Here is a 24,549-nt window from a genome sequence, read left to right as displayed (position 1 = left end):
ATTCCCATATATGACACAAACAGTAAGCTTGATATTGCAAGAAAGTAATGAATAGGGGATGATAAAATTCATAAGGGCAAATTTTAGTTTTTTTTTATAAGTGTTTATTGCTACCTTATGTGAAACCAAATCCGGTAAATAGTCTTTATCGGTAGGTCACATTCGTAAAAGGGAAGGGGATTGCAGTTACGACGTAAGGAACTGTACAAACATTTAGAAACCCTATGTTTTTGTCCTATATGTATCTTTACAAACAAAATCGAACTAACATTTTTGGATAACTAGATATAGGAAGATGTGGTGTGAGTGTCAGTGAGACAACTCTCCATCCAAATAACAATTTAAAAAGTAAACCATTATAGGTTAAAGTACGGCCTTCAACACGGAGCCTTGGCTCACACCGAACAACAAGCTATAAAGGGCCCCAAAATTACTAATGTAAAACCATTAAAACGGGAAAACCAACGGTCTAATAGGCTGTTTTAAAAATAACATTTAGAATCATTTTCATGTAACCTACCTTACAATGTAGTGTTAATATATTGGTGCTACTATCTCGACAAAAGCCATACTCAAGGAGACAGCACAATCATATATTTTATTTTCTATTTATATATATACTTTATATTGAATAGAAAGTGTAAAATATTTATAATTTGCAGAAAAAAGGGAAAATTAATGAAGCTTTCGTGTATGTTTCCAGGTTTGCTTTGTATGCATCATTGTAAACAAAAAGGTATATACAGGTTGGAATTTAGTCAATTATAAATGACTGAGAAAATCGTAAGTCAGTTCAAAATTATGTTGATTTTGTAATAAAATGAAGGCTACTTATCATGCCTTGACCTTTTTCAATTGATAAGGTACATTAACATCAAATCAGCTTGCAGACTATTATTCTATTTTACAGTTGCTGTTAGTACAATCCTTTACTGTTACAAACGATTTAGGGAAGCAAGACGCTGTTCTCTCTTTTATTGGAAAAATTTGTTTGATAATTTAGGGATTAACTACTTCATAGATGGAGAAGGCCACCATTATTTAAATAGTAGTCAGTGCAACCCCCTCCCTTTATCAAAATTTCGGGATCGGAAATATTAAAATACAATGCTTTTAATTCAAAAGTTTAACTAAAATCCAGTTTCCAAAAGAGCTGATATTTTAAAAATGTATATTTAGCTGAAAAGATTAATTTATCATTCAATCTTCTTTTTTTCTTTTTTTGTCTTGCATTGCTTTAAAATTGTTTAAAATAGTACAAATTTGAAGTTAATTTTCTCATATAATGTAAACGGTACTAATGTTACTGCATCAGTAAACTTCATGTTAATTTGATTTAGTTGTTTGTAAAATTTAACCATTTAGTCAATATTCGTCACAAATTATTTTGGCTGAAAAATATGCTTCATTTGTAACCCGTTCATACATTTTTTTTTATTTGAACAGGAAAACCTAAACAAAAGGATGATCCTTTACTTAAAATATAATTTCATTCATTCTTCACAATTAAGAAACACCAAATCCTACAATTTCATTGGACGAGAGCACTTTGCTATATTCCAAATAAATATATACACAATCTTCATGAATAATTTAATACCCATATGTATATCTAGTATTTCTTTTACTTTTTTTAAATATGCTCCCAAATGAAGTTAAATTTCAGTCTATAATATGGCCCTGAAAAATTTAACAACATTGTGGAGATAAACTATCTTTCTGTTTTTCTGCAAAACATATGACGGCACACATTAGGACATTGGAAAAATAGTTTCCACAAACCTAATAACATGAAAGAGCACCTGCCTCAAATAATTCTTATACGACAAAAAAAATATATAACAAATAAATTAACAATCATGTTGATTTTAAAGGACAGGAACTATCTTTTACTCTGTGTTAAGAAAAGAAAATGTACATATAAAAAATATCAATCAAGGAAGCAGGTAGGATTGTTTTACACTGAAGCTTCAGCATTGATTTTTGAGTTCATTGTAACCTGTTAAAAGATCTATATAAGATGTAAGAAGAAGTTATCAATTATTCACAAATATTAAGTGTATTAGTTGTCAGACATTGTTATACAGAATACTGATTAGCTGCAAGACAAATAATTATAACATAGTTATAATAGATCTGCAGTGAAATTCAATACTTCCTCTTTATCTTAAGTTTTGTTGTATTATTTTTCTTTCATGGAAATATCTGATTTTTGTTCACATGTTATTTTGCAAAGTTTTCTAATTACTTTTTTTTTTTCTAAATTTCGATTTAAGTTGGGAAAATTGTCAATGAAGATTGTTACACGTGAGGAATCTTAATTCTCTTGTAATTGTAGTTTTTTTTATCCTTATGTGCATGTACTTCTAGTAATAGATTGTGATTTCTATGTAGTATAAACTATGTAGTATAAAATTAAATCTAATGTCATACATTACGATCTTGTACATGGATAAAAATCAGGCAATTAATGGGCTCTAATGAGGGATTTAACATATAAAGTAAATAAATAATGAATGATGATACAATTTATAGAAACCATGAGTATTTACATATAATAAATGAAGAGTCATGATATTATTCTACATCTATATTGTCATAAAACATTCCCTTGAGAAATATATTCAACAAAAAGTATTCAAGACAGGTTTAGATCCTCAAAGTATATTTTTTTTTTTTATTTCTCAAATGTCAAAAACCAAGTTATGTGTTCTATTCCTAAAACAGCTCTCTCGTCAGAGACCAACCAACCAACAAGGATAAGTTTGAAATTTGTAACCTTATTTTAACTTTAGACCATAGTCACGTGTTTGGTCTCAAATAGGGGGAAAGATTACAATGCTGACTGGAAATTAAGTTGGTCTTTTTCATCTAATGTAGTGTCAATGAAATGAACAGATTTAGCGGGAAATGTAATAACTGTACTTGGGGATACATTTATTGTTCATCAGCACACAAAATTCTTACTTTAACAGTCTTTTAGAATTTTATTTATTATTGTAAAAATGAAACAAGCTATTGCCTTAGATTTGATTATTTTATGATTTAAATTCATTGTTGCATTTTTTTTTATCATTTTATGTGAATTTACGTTAAAGTAATGTGATCATTAAACATGACATTTGTTATATGTATAAAAAGGTGAAGTATTCTTGTACTTTTTTAGCTCACCTGGCCGGAAGTGCCCAGTGAGATTTTCTCATCCCTTGGCGTCCGTCGTCCGTCGTCGTCGTCCGTTGTCGTTAACTTTTACAACAATTTTCTTCTCTAAAACTACTGGGCCAAATTTACCTAAACTTAGCCACAATCATCATTGGGGTATCTAGTTAAACCCAGCCAACCAACCAAAATGACCACCATGGCTAAAAATAGAACATAGGGGTAAAATGTAGATTTTGGCTCATATCTCTGAAACCAAAGCATTAAGAGCAAATCTGACTTAAGGTCAAATTATTTTTCAGGTAAAGATCTATCTGCTCTAAAAAAAAATAATTCAGATGAATCTGGCAGCCCGTTATTGGGTTGCTGCCCCTGAATTGGTAATTTTAATGAAATTTTGCTGTTTTTTGGTAATTATCTTGACTATTAATATAGATAGAGATAAACTGTAAACAGCAAAAATGTTAAGAAGTTATTGCCCTTCAAAGTAATGTTTTCACAATTTTTCGTTAATTTTGGTAATCTTTTGCAAAAATCTTTTCCTCTAAAACTACTATAGTAAATTTAACCAAACTTGTCCACAATCATCATTAGGGTATGCAGTTAAAAAAATGTGTCCGATGACCCAACACAAGAACCAAGATGGCCAACATGGCTAAAATAGTACATAGGGTAAAATGCAGTTTTTGGCTCATATCTCTAAAACCAAAGCATTCAGATCATATCTGACGAGGATTAACTTATTGATTGGGGCAAGATCTATCTGCCCTGAATTTGTCAGACCAATCAGACAGCCAGTTTTTTGCTCGCTGCCCCTGAATTGGAAATTTTAAGAAAAATTTGCAGCTTTTGGTTATTATCTTGAATATTATTATAGATAGAGATTAACTGTAAACAGCAATAATGTACAACTAAGTTAGACCTACAAATAATTTAACATGATCAAAATGGTCAATTGACCCCTTAAGGAGTAATTGCCCTTTATAGTCAATTTTTAATAATTTTCATAAATTTTGTAAATTTTTGTGAATTTTTACAAAATATTTTCCATTGTTACTGCTGGGTCATTTTCATTATAGATAGAGATAACTGTAAGCAGCAAGAATGTTCAGTTAAGTAAGATCTGCAAACACATTACCATCATCAAAACACAATTTTGTCATGAATCCATCTGTGTCCTTTGTTTAAGATGCAAATAGACCAAGGTGAGCAATACAGGCTCTTTAGAGGCTCTAGTTTCCTCAGTCATACTAGCCTTCCATCCTTACCGAACTGAACCAAAAAAATAACACGACGGGTGCCATAAATGGTGCAGGAAATGCTTACCCATCCGGAGCACCTGATTTCACTCCCAATTTTTAGTGGAATTCGTGTTGTTACATATTTATTATTCATAACTGTTGATGTTAATGTCCTTAGATTTTGTGAGTCTTTGTTTGCTCCTTGGTTTTGATTGTTATTGTCTTATTTTCTTTGAAATCCAAGAACTCCTAAATCATAACAACAAAGATAGAGCTACGTATTATATATTTTTTTTTTATAAAAATGGTTAAAAGGAACCAAGGTCAACTTTAAAAGAGAATGTATCAGTAAACAGAGCGGGGACAAGAAAAAGAAATTAATATAACTTTATACATAACTAAATTTACAGAAAAAAACTTTAGAAAAGATAGATAATTATTTCAAAACAGGAGGGAAAGTTAGAATTATGACAAAGTACGAAACTTTAGGGTATATTGCAACAAGGAAGCAACCCAAATAGGTTGACAAGTGCCCACAATATATGTCAAGCCCACTGCTAATATATCATACTTAGAACATACACACACACACACTAAAAATCACAATAAGTGGAAGAGCAAAGATCATAAATATGTTCAAATTTCAATACAGTTCTCAGGATGTTTTCCAGTTATGAATAAAAACTATGAAAACCTAATTAGAAAAGCAGTTGATTTAAGAACAGAATGCTTTAGATGGGTTTTTCGTGCATGTGTGCTTGTGTAAAAGTGTTGACCTTTGTACATTTTGATGAACATATTAGTGCTTGATGTGTTAGCAAAATCATGAGTAGAATAAAACATAATAACAGAAGGACAAAGACTAATTAAGTTGTAAAGATAACTGTTTAGAGAAAAAACACAGTTATACAAAGTTTGAAGAACTTTCAAGTCTGTACCATTTATCTGGCCTATATGCATAATGATAAAGTTTGAAGCAAATGATCATTCTTGACAAGTCCTGTCCAAATCCAAAAGATATAATTTACCAGAATTGATTTCAAACCATAGCCATTTAGACAGAAAAATCCTTCAATCTTTAATCTTAAACTTACAGCTAGTATTAATTTCACATCTTCGAGATTGTAACATCCTTGTTAAGTGGTATTCATGAACTTTTAACCAAATTACATATCTTTAAATACGGCTTAAAGAAATGTTTAAGGATTTAAAAAAATAGATAGAAAAACAAAGACATTTCATACACAACCTAAAGTTAGGGCAAGAACTCCTCAATTGACCATTTTGATCATGCAAACTTATTTGTAGATCTTACTCTGTTGTACATTATTGCTGTTTACAGCTAATATCTATCTATAAAAATATTAGATCAAAAGTATTTTGTTTGAGGCTTTCTTCAGTTAGACGGCAACATAACAGTCACCACAAAAAGTAAAAGTAATCTAGAGGTCAACACATGTTCTTTATTAACAGATAGGTTTCTACTCATTATCTTACTCGCCCGTGTCTATTGTGCATACAATTATCAGAGTTGACGAACGATCTGCTATTACACAAAAGTCCACAAATAACAAAAGCAATATGACATAAAAGTTAACCAATACCGAGGTTTTACATATACCATATACAAAATTGTAACAACACTGTCTTACTTGATGAATTTGACATACCTTTAGGAATTTGGGGTCTGAATGCTCTACAACTTCGCACTTTATTCAGTCTTCTTAAAAAAAAATATTCGAGCGTCACTGATGAGTCATTTCTAGACGAAACGTTTCTGGCGCAAATGCAAAATTTCAAAGTTGGAGATCTAAAGTCCATCAATCTTTATAAGAAAGCGAATGTGGTTATTGGACAAACGATATTAATAAACAGTAAATAATTCCCTAGGAAGTAATTAAGAATTATTAGTCGAAGAAAGACGATAACAACACTTCCTCGGGAAAAGTACAATACAGAAAAAGAAAAAGTTGGCAATTTCAAAACAAACATCTATAGCTTCATCGGAATGCAAATAAAATGTAATAATACCTATTATTTAAACAAAGAACAACATTCGCCTAACAAAAATGTTAAACATCAAAACCTACTGAACATCATTTATACATTTAAAATGGAATTTGATTATTAGCTCCTATAAAACAACTACAGATCACCTGCAACTGCAACACAATATTGTTGTCACCAGTTTGGTATACCGGTAATTTATTTCTGCAAATAACACGAAAGCTCTTCACATCGAATGCAAGATTTCACAATGTTAAAACTCTTCTTTCTAAATCAACAAAGTTATACATCTTCAGATATAGTAACGATGACAGCTGTCGCAATAGGAAGAGTAATTCAGTTTGAACATGCGATTGTTCTTGATTGGTTAACAAGTCAATGATACAATGCTAGACAATGATTACTTCACTTTTTCTCATGTGAATCTCATATCTCCATGATCTCAAACAGATCTCCCTATTAAATAAGCTTTACTAAGGGTCGACATAGTATACAAACAAGCATTAGTATAACAAAAGCTCTAATGAACTTTAAACTGACATAACCTATTGAATTAGATGTATGGAATAAACATTGAAGTGTCCCAACGATTGGTAGGATAAAGATTTTCCAATGTAGTTTAATTGTTTAATCAAACTTAGATACTATATAATATGCAAGAATGTATATATTGATGTTCGATATAAAGATACTGAGCTAAAGTACGCTGATGGTAAATAGACAGGTGAGTAAAATTAACAATCAGACGTTTTACTTAATATCTACTCTGCTCAATCAATGGGCAGAAAGCATTATTCTGTAGTGACACTATGGTGAAATATGAAACGTATTTCCTGGAAGTCTTTAAGGAATTGATTTGATCATGCAAATTCATTCTATAAATGTACGTATATTGCTTAATTGCTTTGTGTTTGGCCACGATAATAATTTATAACAATCAAATGGTGTTTTTTTCTTCATTTAACGTGTATAAGCCAGTTACATTCCGTATCAATTGCTTGATTCTGTATACGATTATGTTGGTGTCGTTACAAAGTAGCTTATTTTACAAAAAAACAACCAATAACATTAACGGTACCAATTTTTCTGCACAAGATGAGCATTTCGACAATACATGTCTCTTCAGTGATGATCGTGGCCAAATTATTTGAAATACAAAGCTTATTTAAAAGATGAAGAGCTAGAATCCAAAAGGTCCAAAAAGTATATAGCCAAATCCATGAAAGGAATCAGAGCTTTGCATGAGGGAGATACATTACTTAATTTATAATAATTTCTAACATTTTGTAAAAGCAAATTTGTATAACACAACACATCCGTTTTTTAATGCCAGTAACGAAGTACTGGCTACTGGGCTGGTCAAATGTCCCTTGGAAATTTAGATTTTTGTGTTAAATAAATAATTTAACGCTGAAGCATTTGGGTGTTTTGAATATGGAACCTTGACAGTATCTTTAAGAGGTATCTAAATATGGTTTGTCCTTCAGCAATAAAACGGAAATGATGAACAGAACAGATGACAGAACATTGACAGATTCTATTAATCTTATTCACAAATTTCTACAATCATTGTAATTGACAGTTTGCGACACACTTGTTCTTTTCTATTGATGTAAACAGTATGATATTCTCAAGGAGTCGTTTGCTTTGCATTTTGTAGGATTTTTTCATAGAAATAAATATCCATCATCGCCTTTATTTATAATTATATTTTTTGTTTGTTTTCCACGGCATGTTTGACCTTCTAGTTTACATACTAGAAGTAGTTTACAAAATATGTAATTTCAGAACTGAATGCATATAAGAGCTTTGAAACTACTTAAACCACTATCAAAATTTATTTTCATTCTGTCACACTTTTAAGCGCACGTGTTTCAAGCTATTCATCAATGTTCATCATACAAATCATAAAATTTAATACCACCTTCCAACAATTTATGACATTTTTCATCAGACAAACATTTTTGGACCATGTGAAAAGTTTCGTTACAAATTTGATTTTATCACAATGTAGTTTCAACCAATAGCTCAACGCTAATGCATAAACTACCTAAATGATTCAGACCTGTCGCGACAACAGTATCGGTCATGGGTATTTCCTTCCAATTCGGAAAATGTATGGCCTATTTCAAATATTTTAAAGAAAGTGTTCAGACATAAGGATTGTCTGCAGTGCAAAAAATTCCAATCTTATGAATGATTATTCTTTAAACTGATTGCTCACATAATAGATATTGTACTAAATTCTTGGACATTTATCCTATTTTGTCGGGAATATATTCCCGTATATCGTGACAATCAATGTGTGTGCAACGTAGATCATATGTTCAAATATTTGGAACTAATATGCCACATAATAGGACGATTGTAATACAGCAATACGATTTTCTCCGTAATCATAAACACAAGAATGTCTCGACTGCTTTACTGAACATTGATTTTATTTTGAGAGCCAAAAATATATAGTTTACAACAAGTAGGTCATTAACTTTACACAATCCAAGAAAATTAGTTCAAAGTCAGATAAACCAAGCCAGAAAAATATTACACCTTCCAATTCTTCCATACATCGAGTATAGTTGACCAATATTGCTTTAATAGACACAAGAAACAGACCAACCCATGAACACCTTAATACTAGTATATGGACCACTGCACCACAAAATGAGTTCAAAGTCAAATGAACCCTACCACACAGACATGGACACCTTAACATCAATCAATGCATTACATACGTTACATATATTTGATATATTGCATATGTTATAAAAAAAAAAAATTAAAAAAGACTTAACCATGAAACATTGACCATGAAATCAAAGTCAAATTATACCTGCAAAACAGACATATACACCTCATAATCATTTCATACACCACACACAGTTGATATATTGCCTAATTATAGTTTAAGAAAGACAAATCAATACACAAAAACTTACATTAAGCAAGGAACCGTAACAATAAAGTCAAGGTCAAATAAATCTAACCAGACTGACATGTTCATTGCAGAATATTTTCAAATATTGCTGACCTATTGCAAATAATATAAGAAAAACAGGCGAGAACACAAAAACTTACCTTTAACCACTGAACCATGAAAATGAGGTCAGGGTAAGATGACACCTGGCAGTTGAACATGAAAACCTTTACAGTCATTCTATACAGCAAATATGGTAGACCTGTTGCCAATAGTACTGAGATAGGGAATTGACTACGAAAACGTAACATGTTCACTGATCTATGATATGAGTCCGAGGTCAATTGAAAACTTTCTGACTTGCAAACATTGCACAATTAATCAAAACTAAATTTCATTAAAACTAAACTTAACTAAAACTTCACAAACGTCAATTCAACTAAACTAAACATAACCTGAACATTAAACAAAACAAAACTTCATTAAAACTAATTTTAGATAAAACTAAACTGAAATAACATTAATCAAAATTAAACTTCATTTACTTAACTTAACTTAACTAAAAACCTCACTCAACTCAACTAAACTAAAACTAAACTAAACTAAACTAAACTAAACTTATACTAAACTGAACGTTAACTCAACTCAACTAAAATCTTACCTGGTGGAACCCAACTTACAAAACTTACTGTGTCTTACCTAAAATAAATTAACAGTACAGTAAACTTACCTTGCCCAAAACAAAACAAAAAACAAAGATAAAAACAAAAACAAAATTAAAAGACAAAACAAAGCAAAAAAATATTTAAATATTTCTTTTTCTTCTTAAGTATCATCGCGGAGATGAAAAATATGAGACACAACTTCCTCAGTGTGTTGCAAAACTAAAAGTCGATTGTTTTAAAATAATATGGAAACCAATTTCTTTCACAAAATGTGCAGAGATCAAGATACAATTCTACTACTTTTATGACTTTATCAATCAATAATCAATTAATTTAATTTCCCATTGGTGTTAATATTTTGGAAACAGATATGGCATCGCCATTCTATAATAATTAAATCAAACAGCAGTTTCAATTTACAAATTTACATAGTTTGATATGAAACAACGGAGGTGAAATATAATTTACAATAATTAGCTTTGTCTAAGCGTGGGCGTAGGAAATATTAAAGGAACAGTTAGTTATATTACACTTGGAAAGGCAGATATTTTTCAGAGAATTATTTTAATTTACGTTTAAGGTAAGTGATTTATTTTGTATTCTTAAAAGTTTCAATCTTCAATTTCTTATACCATTTAAAATTGATTGAACGAAGTAAATAAATTGTGATAAATGAGAAAATTCATCTGATTGGCCTGTATGCTGATATAAAAAGAAAGAGGCCTGTATTCTAATATAAAACTACATAAAAAGGGGGGCGACGGGGACACAGCAAAAATCTTAAAAAGACTGGTGTTGCCTTTCCTTTAATATAAAAAATAAGGATTTTTTTTATGATTGCCAATGATACATTCTAATAGAAGTTGAAGTCCTTCAATATCAAATGAACAAACCAAGCTTTAAAAGGTTAAGGTCAGACAAAATTTCAAATACTTTAAGGTTCATCATAACATATGGACAAGTATGGCCGTACTTTTACCTCAAAAACTACTCTGTGTACAGACTTACCTGTGAAGTTAGCAAAATTTTAATGCCTAGCATCCACAACATATATAAGTTAAAAGCATTTTGTGTTTCAGTAAGATAAAATCTATCTTGGTTTTTGATGGGCATTTTTTCCCTTTCTGTAGAAGGTGTAAAAATAAACAAACACCTGAATTACTTTGATACTGTCCACTCACTGACTCAGATAAACTCTTTAACTCACCTATAGTTGTAAAGATACCTCTTGTCCATGTCAATTAAGAATAATCAAAACAAAACAAACTGGGTTTTACCTGAGGCAGCATCTCAAAGTTGTACCACAACTTACTAGTTATTTTTCACACCTTTTGCATGAAGGGGAAAAACGCCGAACAAAATTCAAAAGAGATTGTATCTTTTTGAATCATAAAATGCGTTTAACTTTAATAGAATCATATTCAAAACAGTGTGGTCCTGGCCATTGATTGACGACCTAAATTATCCCATTGACTGGGACAGATTAGGTGAACATTTGTCGGTAACAACCACTGCTCACTATGAACTTGTTAAAGACACTGAATCTGTGGGGTCACCAAAGGTTCTCAACACCTAAATAAAGCAATTCGAAAAACGAATCCGGAATAATACAATGTGTTGATTTATATCATAAATATAAATCAAAACATAAAGGTTTTTCCTGAATAATTTTTCGAATTCTTTTATTATTAGAGGCGTAAAGAACCTTTGGTGACCCCACAGTTCAAATTCTATAATAAGTAAGAAGTGAGCAATGGTCGTTACAGACAAACGTTCACCTAATCTGTCCCAGTCAATGGGATAATTTAGATCGACAATCAATGGCCAGGACCACACTGTTTTGAATATAATTCTATGTCTAGTGGATGCTAGGCATTAAAACTTTTCCAAACTCAAAGGTAAGTCTGTACTCAGAGTAGTTTTTGGCATGTAAATACAGCCATATTTGTCCGTTTGTTATGATGAACCTTAAGCAAGATAACTATGCTTAAAACAAACGAAAAACAAATGTGATAGCAACAAACGAGAACCATTAACATATCTGCTATCATCTGTGTTACGGATATTCCATATCGGTCAACCAACTCTTGTAATCATTTTAAGATTTATCCAATAGTTCAGGTCTTTGAATAGGTAACAATTATTGACAAACTGATTGTAGACATTTGAAATTACTGTTATCAGAACAATTCATGATTCTCTTAATTATGTTTATCATACCTTATACATACTCGGAATGCTCAGATTATGTAGTTTGGTATTACTGCAAACAGGCTTTTGTCTTTGTCTGGAAACAGGATCTATTCCAGAGACAGATCCGGTTTATATTAGTTTAGCATTTAAATGCTAGTTAACAACGACCAACACGAAGCTGATTCGTGGATTTTCATTTAAAAGGAGTTTTCATTGGTAAACATGGAACAATACAAATAAAAAAATAATTTATCACACTTTTTGTAATAGATCTACTGTTAATTCTATTTTCTTGTTTTTCTTCTGAGTCATAAACGCTTTGAAATCCAGTTATGTTGTAAATAGAGAACGAATAGTGTACATTTCCATCGTAATATTACAAGCACACCATGTTAGACACTTATGAAACTTTGTTAGAAACAGTTTGATATAAGGCTTTTGAGATTGTTAAACAAAATAAAGTAACATTACATGAATTTTTTTTGTCACTTTTTGCAGGTACTTTAGATGCTATATTTGATCCTAACTATTAACAAGTGCATTCATTGAACAGAGGACCTAAAAGGGCAACAAGACTTAGTTTGTTCAAGTCTACACTTACATTTAATTACCTCATTCTAAATTTTCAGTTTACACTGACTGGAACTGTTTGAAAATTAATTATTCATTAATGTATTTGTTTTTGTTTGGTTCTAGGTGCACAATATGAATGGAAATGAAACGGAGGCATCTGTCCAGTATTTTCGTCGCGAGCGACGGCGAAGCAGTATCACATGGAATGATTATGTCAGGATCAAAGCTTCTCTAAAACAAATGAAGGATCAGCGACGCACAGGACCTTCACGGTACCTCTCTTTTGAATCGAACTGGAGAATATTTCCAAATGAACGAAGCAAAGAAGATTGCTATAGAATTTTGTTTTGGATAATATTTGTTTTATTAATAGTGTTCATCTGTTTTCTGTGTGTTTATTCAAGAGAATTCCTTTAACTGCCAGTCGAGTGTCCGTAAGTGCTTTTTGTTTACACCAGGAAGGTCAGAAAGAGAGAGATGGAACCGAGATTAATTAAATTCTTGTCGCCATACTTACCAAATTCTTTGTTTGTTAAATATTCTCGACACAATGGAATTTATTTTTGGAAGCCTTAAGTATATTGGAATGTAACACTGGTAAGAAAGTTTGATGTTTTTTAATTATCAGGAATTTTATGCTAACATCGGCTTTTTTTTAATGAAAAATTACTAATATTGTTAAGAGATTTAGTTGTAATGGTAACAAAAAATTAGTGAAGGAAAAAAAAATGTTTTATAACAAAACATGAAATATAATGGATAAATAGTTTATTTATGTTTAAGGTTAGAGTCAATAAAAAAGATACCATATTATAGCTTTAAACAGCCTTTTACCGATATAAAATTATACGTCGACATTGTTTCAGAAGGCACAGAAGGTAGTTTACATTTCAACTCATTTCAACAAACGCTAGGGTCATGTACCACCCCTTTTTTTTTAGTGTTAATTGTTTTTGTATTATCTTTTTGTTATGATTTTTTTACTATACAAATTCTTGATTTCTTTGACATATTTTCCTACTATTCCATGTGTTCTGGCTCTTATCTATACGATGATACGATAGTAGTGTTTTTTACGCGCTGACCACAGTGGTTTACGGTATATGGAAAACAGAAGCGCTTAAACAAGTATGCTGATAGAAGGTCCATCTTTCTTTTAATGAAAGTATGAAATAAGACCCTGTTTACAAAACCCATTATTGTTTTTTTTATTATTATTAATATCAAATTTTTAGTTACATACCTGCCATTTTTTTTTAAATCTCCTATATATATATGTCGTTAGTGTACTTTCGGGGTCTAATATAGCTGACTATGCGGTATGGGCTTTTCTAATTGTTAAAGGCTGTACGGTGACAAATAGCTGTTAATGTCTGTCATTTGTTCTTTTGTGGAGAGTTGTCTCATTGACAATCACACCACATCTTTTTTATATTAACTAGCCTGAAAAAATACATGAGTATACATGTGTTTAAATGTGTTTATCTCCTCTGGGTTTTTTTAAAAGTATTTAGTCTTAATAGTTTGCGTATCTCAAATGGGGACAGGTCTGTGTTTGTTTTTTCGTTCTGAAAATGCATGGGCCATTATCACTGTACTTTTATGCATATTTTAGGGGCCAGCTGAAGGACACCTACGGGTGCGGGAATTTTTGCTACATTGAAGACCCATTGGTTGCCTTCTGCTGTTGTTTGCTCTATGGTCGGGTTGTTGTCGCTTTGACATATTCACCATTTCCTTTCTCAATTTTATAAGATATTTGCCACTGGATATCAATCAAACAGCAATTAATCGATTCATCTATGAAAGCAAAATACAAAATAACATATGAAAGTATGACACGAAACATTTAATTTCTTCCATAGAGAAAAGGAAGTTATTAGACTATAATTTCCAAACACAGCCATTTCGGTCTTAAAATAGGTTCTCACATATCATCTATATTTTATCTTTTTCAGAAGAGACATTACACCATGAACGGGAATGAAACAGATTCGTCAGTACAATATTTCCGCCGAGACCGACGCCGGAGTAGCATCACATTCAACGATTACGTAAGAATAAAAGCATCATTGAAACAAATGAGAGGACAGAGACGCCGGCCAGTTCGACAAATGCCTTTAGAAATAGAGGAGAAAACAAAAATCGATGTATCAACTGAATCAATTCAGGATAACGGAATAGTGTTTTGGATTATTTTTGTTTTATTATTAACAGTGCTCTGTCTGTTGTATATTTATTCAAAAGACTACCTGTAACAAAAATCGTAAAAAGTTCTGTTTACCTTCAACAGGAACTAATTTAACGATCTGCCGTTGGTAATTGGTTTTCTTTGTTCAGAGAAATAAAACCGCATTAGTAAAATGAAAATGACAGCAATATTCATTTTAAAGTTAATAAACGAACTAATGGATTCTCACGCTAATCATCCATTTTGCAGCGGAATAATCGGTTAGTTTTGATATTCCCTTATTGCTATTTAAGTGTTAATTCAAATTTCTCATATTTTCTATACAGGAACAGTTTTAACACAAACGATTTAATACTATTTACGTTAATACAAAATTGACTGAATATTTGCGTGCATTTGTTTTTTAGTTTTTAGAAATTAAATCCCAAATACGAAAAACCGAGGCGGATTTAGTGGGGCATACGATGTGCCCTCCCCCTTTTTGTGTGACAATTTTTTTTTATTGATTTTATAGGGAATCAATGAGGCATGACTGGAGCGGACCCCCTCTTAGGCAGTCAATGGGCCTCTCTTATGAATATTGCTGGATCCGCCAGTGAAATATGCACACGACTAATAAATTTACAAATAAGTTTAACAGTTTTGACATTTTCAATTGCCCGATTAAACTTTCAGTAAAATCATATTAAGTTGAAAATGTAGAGACAAAATTATGAAGAAAAGATACAGTCTACAAAATACAAAACAGAACATATGTGATTCTGAAGGGCAAGCAATCGATAACAAATGGCTTCTGTCGTGCTTCCTACGATATGTTCCATTGATGAATTTTGTTCGGTGACAAACCTTGACCGAGAATTCAATATGCAAGAGTTTGTGAAACGCTTTAGTACACAAATGATCGATTGTTGTTTGCTTAACGTACAGTGGCAAATAGTTCATACATGCTCACGGAAAAGCTACTAGCAAACAAATGAAACATATATATATCACACTCAAATAAGTAAATAGCTTCATACAAAATTACTATTCGCAGTATAACCATATTGTGATAAAAATGAAAAGTATTTAGACCCGAATGATGAGAAAATGCTGTATCTAAGGTTGACATTGATACTTAGAACAGCATTAAGAAAAGTGATGTTTCTTTGCCTTGAGTGAATGTTATTTGCGTCGCTGTGTAATGATTTTGTGTCAAGTATCGATATATATCATCCTTCATTTTCCTTTATATGAACAAATTTTGTCTCTCGTTCTTTGTGGAGTCCGTAGAAGTTTGCTCTTTTATTTTTACACGGTAATGGCGTATTCATACTTTTGATAACTAAGCGTCTTTTATTGTCTCCCGTTCTTTGTGGAGTTCGTAGATGTTTGCTCTTTTATTTTTACACGGTAATGGCGTATTCATACTTTTGATAACTAAGCGTCTTTTATTCGTCTGCTTTCTGCCAATTTGTTGTAACTCTTGTAGTCCTCATATTCATAGCTACTCAGGCAAGTTATCTAACATGCTGTGGATTCATTTATATTCGTTGGATACCAATTTCGTGGGTACAGGGGAACCACGAATTTAAATGTGAAACGAATTGCAAATTTTCTATTTGTAAGGATTACAAGGATTGTATACAGACTTACCAAAAAACCACGATATCAAATATCCACGAATATGCACGTTTCCCTCAAACCACGAAAATTGGTACCCACGAAAATAAGTGAATCCACAGTACATATTGATGTGTCATTTTGTTATCTGAACGTTTGTATTGTTTCTTTATGTTACAATGAGATTGTCAGACAATTTATGATTTTTGTTAGATTTCTTTGTCAGATATGATTTGCGATTTTTCAACAATACCCCACAGCTAAGTAACATGATTAACATCATGCAAACAGTTCAGTTAAGATGATCGCTTCAAGGGACCGTGTTGGACATGTAATGTGGTGAGATAGAGCTTTGGCTCTAAATTGAATGCCTCACTGTAGCGTTCAGATGAAGAACAGCAATAAAAACGCTTTCCTCTGCATGCTTTAAATTGCGCGTTATAACGCGTTTGGTGTTACGAATTATACAACATCCTTTTATTTTTAATATTACAATATGTCCTTTACCATATCGGCCATTTACTTATATGCATGCATCTCAAGGCCATTAAGAGAGATATTGTTTTGCTATGGGTAACACCAGGGAAGATATATAAAGAAGATCTATGGTTTGGAAAGATTCCTGTATTTATTGATAAACAATTCGACAGTAAAGCAGTTGAAGTTATGATGTTTCTTCTTACACCAAAGATATCTTAGATTATGTGCTTATCTTCCATTAAAAGAAGTTTTTTTCCCTCCAACTTATATGAAGATTTTTTAATTCTCCTATATGGTGTGATTTAACTAAGATCATGATTGATGTCTGGTTTGTGTATTGCTAAATGTGTGAACAACATTATTGTGAAAAATTAATCTAATAAGTTTCCGTTCTTTACAAACAAAAGTGGTATAACTTGATAAATTATTCACAGTTATTCTTATTAACAATCGTTTGAAAAATGTGTACATTATTAACGTATGCAGAGCAGTAAAATGTACATTATCAATAATACGATTATTTTGGTACCATTTTAGTTAATATGAAGTCTTTAGGTAAAAACAAAAGTGTTGATCTAATGGCAGGGAGTGAGAAAATTTTGCGAGTCCATCACAGAAACATGGTACATGCTAGATATTTGCAGAACAATTTAAACGATTTGGACAACATTTGCAAACGGAATATGAACAGAGTACAACAAGAGATTTATAACGTATATTATAGCGAGTTTCTACCATTGAGGGAATCTAAAATGACTATAAATCATAATGGACTAGAAACGATGGCTGCAAGAAGAGGCACAAAGCGATTTGATTTAGTGGGAGATGGTCGTGTGAAACAGAAATGCGTATTTCCCGACATTAGTAGAAGCACGTGCACAAACGACTCGTTTTCTACACGGACTGCATTTTCAAGACTCTCGCATGTTCTCCCTCTTCCATCTATTCACGACCAATACAGTAAAAAAGACAAATATGAGAAAATCAAACAGAAGGATCAAACATTTGTACCTTTGTCATTAATTCTAAAACTGCCAAAAGAGGAAAGACATAACTTTATCGGAAAATGGAAAGAAGATTTTGAACGTTCGTGTCCGTCTGTTGTTTCCCGCCAAGAGGAAAGCTCGCCTTCTCTCAATAATGATAGGCTAGAAATAATCAAAAGCGCGATAGCTCTTTCGTCTCAACCAGCACCGGATATGGATGGTACTAAAAAAAGCAGGAAACTAAGGAAAAGCTTTCTTGTCAGTCTCAGAAAAGAAAGTATGCCTATATGGAACGAAAGCGTTGTTAAAGGAATAAAGGATTTGAATAAACGAAGGCTCAGTGCAATAAAACCACACAGTACACTTTCAAGGAATGGCAGTGCAAAATCTGTTACAAATAGGTTAAAATCAGAGAATGCGGTAAACGAAATACGAGAAAATGAGATGGATGTAATATCAGCTTTTACAAAAACTTCAGCTGCAGCAGATTTGGAAAGTATAAGAGATAAAACGTCTCAGTTTGCTTTAAACAGCAACTCAAATTCTCCAATCGACGAATCTAATTATTCTGAAACTCCGCGCTTTTTCTCAGAAATTGACGAAGAACCAAGTAGTTTTGAGGATTCTGATTGGTCATCGTATACCTCCTCTACTGACTCGTCATATTGGGAATATACCGACGACGCCTATAGTGAAATATAAACTATTATAATTTAAAACCGGTACAGAATTGTGATGAAAGGAACGAATATACTTGGTATGTTGCACGGAAATCAACAGCTTCGAAGTGTCAATGGTCTTTAATGATCTGTTTTATATTTTTACTTTAAGGACTTTATCAAGAATCTTAATTGTGAATTTGCATTAGTCTGTCAGCGGAGTTGTTAATTTGTCACTTTGATGTCAAATAATTACTATGTGACAATTTGTGGCTTCGACAAGGCGATAAACAGAACGAAACTATTAAGAATATAAATTATAATATATATCAAATATAATATATATCAGTATACATGAAAATTACACTTCATTAGAGCATTAAAAATGTATAAATACTATGGAATATGAATACAAAATATAATTTCAACCATTATTTTTTCCAAATTATTTTAAATTTTCTACATGATTTGTCGTTTAAAAAAGTTTGAATAAATTGTTCACCTAAAAAATACTATCAGTTTTCATGGTTGTTGAAATATTTTGCTTGTAAGTAATACACAGCTTCGTCATCTTCGGAAGAGAATTGTAATTTACGTTTAGCAGGTTTTCTCTGCGTTGTTGTTCTGATTGGTTGGTTTGAAAGACTTTTGGGATTTTCGGGCGACATCGTAGGCGTTGATGTTGCACGCGGACAAAAACAGTTGTCTTCTAGAGGAACCTGGAGTGGACATGGTGCAAATGCGTTTTGCACCAGAGAAGTGTGGTAAATTTCAAATTCCATATCACTATCGTCTGATCTAGAAAAACTACTTTGAGTTGATGTTTCGTATGAACCATTAGAATCACGTGGCATGTGGGTTAACTTCACACGCTTGTTGTTATCTATACAGGAACTCGGATTAATGGGTGCTGGCTCTTCTTGAAATTCATTACAGTTTTGTAGTCTATTCTGATGATAACTTGCCATTTTGTATGTTTCCGAATCATTTTGATTTCTCATATCCATACTAGATCCATCACTCGATTCGTCCCGCAGATCTGTCGATGTCGATGCTTGCTTCGGTGAAACAAGTCTGGTTTGAACAGAATAACATCCACCGTAATAATAAACATGATTGTGTGTCATTTTCTTTGGATCATTTCTAAAATTTAGATATTTATAAATATAAATGCTATTTGCAAAAGTTTATATTATGCTGATTTTGCTATCTATCAAAAGGATCAAATGTGTAAAAAAATATACATGACCAGAGCACTCTCTTTTATTAAAATATACAGCTTCACATATATGCCCGTCATTTTGATAATTGTTCATTTTACTGTTATTGACTAGTTTCTCTGTGGAGCAATACAAATGACAGTAATTCGAAACATGAAGATAATTGGTAGAGATATATTGTCAACTTGTCAAAAACAGAAGGCGGGGAATTGAAACACTATATAAATACAGACAATAAAGAGAAAATAAATATCCGGGAATGGAAGTTGCGTAAATAACAGGCAAATTAACTTTAATTTACAATATAAATGTTGCAGTGGTCCATTTTCAAGTCATAACCAAGGATATCGCGACTAAAAAACTCACCTACTACTCAAACACAGCCTCTTGTATTCTCGGTTTCCAACCTTGCATTATTGTTTATTGTTACGTTATTTGTTCATTCCATCCGACGTCATAATCAAGCAGCGGTGCCTCAGAAAAAGTTCTGCCAACGCCAGAACAAAAGTGTACTTGCTATGTAAAATTAAGAGAGTTGATCATTGCACACTGGATTTATTTACAGAATGTTCATGTATTATTTAGTTCTATATTTAAAAATGATCTAGGCTGTTTTCAAATCCGAATAAAGAAGGACAATACATTAATTCACCATGCATGAAGTGACGGGACGTTTAGAGTTACACGTTGGTTTTCACGTTAGGCTCGCTTGTAAAGTTGTGCTGATTTTCGGTCTAGATCTACAACACGCCGCCAATTCCGCACACAAATGTTAAAATCAAAGAATCAATGAATAAAAGAAAGGCAGCTCTATAATTTACTTGAGCTAGTTAGTTTTCACTGAGTTTTTCGCTGATATGCATATCTCTATCCCCTTTTAAAACACACAAGCTCAATCGAGTTGTTGTATTACAAAACGATAAGTTCAAACATACTTTTTTTATTTCACTCATTAGAATAACAAACAAAAAAGATGTTATAGCGATTCACATGTCCGTCCGTCAGTTTGTCCGTTTATTGAATACTATATATACCAGGTTTAAGTTAAAATATGAGCCTGTAATACAGTGGTTGTGGTTTGTTTATGTGTAACATATTTGTTTTTGTTAAAAAAAATTTACATAAATAAGGCCGTTAGTTTTCTCATTTGAGTTGTTTTACATTGTCTTATCGGGGCCTTTTATAGCTGACTATGCGGTATGGGCTTTGCTCGTTGTTGAAGGCCGTACGGTAACCTATAGTTGTTAATGTTTGTGTCATTTTGGTCTTTTGTGGATAGTTGTCTCATTGGCAATCATACCACATCTTCTTTTTTTATACTATTAGGTTTTGCAAAAAGGAAAAAAAAAACACTTTGACCAATAATGGGTTTTCTTTTACAAATTGTGACTTATTGAGAGTTGTATCATTGGCAATCATGCGACATCTGTTTATATATATATAGCAAAAGGAAGACAATTTCAAATTTCCTTTCATTTCTCCAGATTTGCATTGGAATGTATTAAATGTATCAACAACTGAAATGATTAATTAATGTTTTTCTGTTTGATTTCGGGTTTGATCAGAACTTCCATTTATTCCCCACATTGATTCCTCATTGACGTTTTATACAACAAATAAAACTTGTAATACTAAACATATTAATCCATAGATCGTATGTCGAATAATAGAAAAATATTTATAGAATTTTGTGTGTTATGTTAGAAGAGTGGAGTACCTTCTGGTAACATTGACACATCTTAGAACGTCCGTGAATACGATGGGATATGATGTGTCCAATGTATTCGTACACTTTAAAAAAAAATCAAACGGGAACATGCATTTTTGCGCCTGTCCCAAGTCAGGAGCCTCTGGTCTTTGTTAGTCTTGTATTATTATAATTTTAGTTTCTTGTGTACAATTTGGAAATTAGTATGGCGTTCATTATCACTGAACTAGTATATATTTGTTTAGGGGCCAGCTGAAGGACGCCTCCGGGTGCGGGAATTTCTCGTTACCGGATTGAAGACCTGATTGTGACCTTCTGCTGTTGTTTTTTCTATGGTCGTGTTGTTGTCTCTTTGATGCATTCCCCATTTCCATTCTCAATTTTATTAATCACATTTAAACCATTTTTACAGAGGATCATTTACTTTTTGGAAAATATAACTTAGAACTCTATACTTAAACTTTGAAGACATTTTACAAGCATCTTTAATTTGGTTTCATGTTTAGAAATATGCACGACATACTGTTGTAACCATAAATACTGACACGAACGATACAGATGCATCTGGAAATCAGCGCAATTCAGTGAGAGGAGACAAAAATATTATAGGAAACGGCCGTAACAGTGCGGCTGTATAGTAATGGTTTTCCTCTTTGTTGAAGGCTGTACGGTGACCAATAATTGTTAATTTCTGTGACATATGTTTTCTCAATAGCAATCATACCACATCTTCTTATTTTTATATTAATAAAGCAAGTTTAATGACCTTATTTCAGGGAACTTGTCCTTCTTTTTTGCCAATGTTCTTGCATACTAAAGATGCACCATAGAAATCTTTTGCTCAATGGCAACTTTGCTATTGACTCAAGGTGTTTTATAGTAGAACTTTTTAAAACTTGGTGTATAAACTTTTAATCTTCGTTTTTCTTAGATATATCCATTTTTGTACATGGTATTTATGAGTATTGTCGATATTAAGATGCTGTCTTACTTTTAATATTTCATTTATTTTACTAACCGGCGGCGGAATTTACATTTTTCTATATTTGTTTGGTTTCCTGTCTTATTATTATTAAGACTTTTTCTTTTCACATTGTAATTACATCCAGGGTTTGAAAATGATTGTTAAAGACTGGGCGGGTATTTATGACTGAAATAAAAACTGAAAGAATGGAATGTTCGTCAATTTGCATGTATTTATTTCCAGAGAAGAATATAAATATTCAGTCTACATTAATTTGTTACTTAAAAAATGGATTGTTATACAATCATAAATACTCATACTGTGATGATAGTTTTTATTGGATTGATTGTTGGATCAGCCTATGATAATTTGTAATCCCTGAGAGGCCGATTTAACGAGGCACTGCGACAACACTACATTATCTTGAATACTACTGATTTAGCAATAGTCCCATCAATAGATAAAATGAATTTACTACTTGTATTATATAACATCATTACATAATGTATATGTTGTGTACAAGTTATCATTTTGTACAAAATGATAACTTGTACACAACATATACATCGATGTTCCAAAAACAAGATTCAAAACTCGACCCCTTTTTTCATTAAATGGACAATAAATGTGTTTGTGTTCTAACTCGTTAAGTAAATACTATTTTGTTTAGTGGTCAACTGAGGCCCGCCTCTGATGTGGTATATTCTCGCTGTGTTGAAGACATATTGGTAGCCTTCTGGTGTTTTCTGCCTTTTGGTCGGATATTTGTCTTTTCAGTTGGCACATAGGTAGCCTTCTGGTGTTTTCTGCCTTTTGGTCGGATAGTTGTCTTTTCAGTTGGCACATTGGTAGCCTTCTGGTGTTTTCTGCCTTTTGGTCGGATAGTTGTCTTTTTGACACATACCCATTCTCAATTTCATTTAATATTTTAACTTTTTGACACATTTCCATTCTCAATTTTATTTAATATTTCAACTTATTTTTAAATGTGTTCTGGTTGTAATGCATATGATATTACAATAACAGTAGGTTATATATTTTCATTAATCAACCAAATGGTTTTTTTTATTGGAAATTTTCAACCTAGAGCAAAACTCTTATCTAAAACTAATTTTCTTTCAGACACAAATTCTTACATTTTTTTAAGATCAAATCCTATTGTTGCAAATTTGTCAATAATGTGCAATTTACATTATTTTATAATTTTATGGCCATCTGAAAAAAGTCTTCCAAATATATTAATCAATAACACCACACATAAGGATTTGCGATTTTGATTAGTTGATATGAACACATTTTTTTTAATGTATTTTCTTTTATCAAATAACTGTATCAAAAATCCATTTTCAATACATTCTATGATAGAACAGTAATCAATCAATATGTTTGAAAGCAATTTTCAAATGTTTGATAGCAGATTGCCCCTGTAGAAAAATGGTTTTCATACCTTGTGTAATTAATCATTGTAGCAATAAATATAATATGGACAGGTTAGGATCATCAACCAGGAACAAATTGTACTTTATATTTGGCCAAACTTGACAGCAATTGATCACAATTTCATTTTTTTTTTTATTAACAATATATTTCTAATTTGCTATCTACAGCAATAGCTTGCTTGATGGCAGTGAGGGCCAACAAAGTTAAACCATTATATTTACAGAAGAAGATTAATGAATCATTTCTTACTGTTTGTAACTTTATATACTCAACAGACCTCCCAGCGCCACTGGGAGTCGTATGAATAAAATTGAGAATGGAAATGGGGAATGTGTCAAAGAGACAACAACCCGACCAAATAAAAAAAACATCAGCAGAAGGTCACCAACAGGTCTTCAATGTAGCAAGAAATTCCCGCACCTGGAGGCGTCCTTCAGCTGGCCCCATAACAAATATATACTAGTTCAGTGATAATGAAGACAAACATGTGTCTGGACTATAAAGTCCTTGACAAGTTTTTAAACACCTTTCCTTAAATAGTGGT

General features: G+C 32.0%; 1 protein-coding gene and 1 long non-coding RNA gene across 3 annotated transcripts; one reads left to right on the top strand and one right to left on the bottom strand.

Moving 5' to 3' along the window:
• The first annotated feature begins 7,043 nt into the window (after positions 1-7,043).
• Positions 7,044-15,234, top strand: LOC134727180 (uncharacterized). 2 transcript variants are annotated; one of them, XR_010108732.1, is made up of 3 exons: positions 7,044-7,131; positions 12,879-13,352; positions 14,714-15,234. It is a non-coding gene; the product is annotated as an uncharacterized LOC134727180 (long non-coding RNA). The 2 variants fall into 2 exon arrangements; XR_010108731.1 differs by lacking the exon at positions 7,044-7,131 and adding an exon at positions 7,187-7,290.
• A 3,743-nt stretch (positions 15,235-18,977) lies between these two features.
• Positions 18,978-20,385, bottom strand: LOC134725425 (uncharacterized). The gene is made up of 2 exons (XM_063589230.1): positions 20,260-20,385; positions 18,978-19,816 (listed from the first exon to the last, which is right to left on the bottom strand). The coding sequence occupies exon 2, from the start codon at positions 19,798-19,800 to the stop codon at positions 19,189-19,191; it is 612 nt and encodes a 203-aa protein (XP_063445300.1). The 5' UTR covers positions 19,801-19,816; positions 20,260-20,385; the 3' UTR covers positions 18,978-19,188.
• Positions 20,386-24,549: the final 4,164 nt, after the last annotated feature.

The sequence above is a fragment of the Mytilus trossulus genome, chromosome 7 (genome assembly GCF_036588685.1).
Source record: "Mytilus trossulus isolate FHL-02 chromosome 7, PNRI_Mtr1.1.1.hap1, whole genome shotgun sequence".
In the NCBI taxonomy this organism is placed as follows: domain Eukaryota; kingdom Metazoa; phylum Mollusca; class Bivalvia; order Mytilida; family Mytilidae; genus Mytilus; species Mytilus trossulus.
The sequence above is the reverse complement of the archived record's forward strand: the minus strand, read 5'-3'. Positions and strand labels throughout refer to the sequence as shown.

Excerpts from the sequence above, each read along its gene's own strand:
- LOC134725425 (XM_063589230.1), bottom strand. The coding sequence starts at position 19,800 with ATGACACACAATCATGTTTATTATTACGGTGGATGTTATTCTGTTCAA.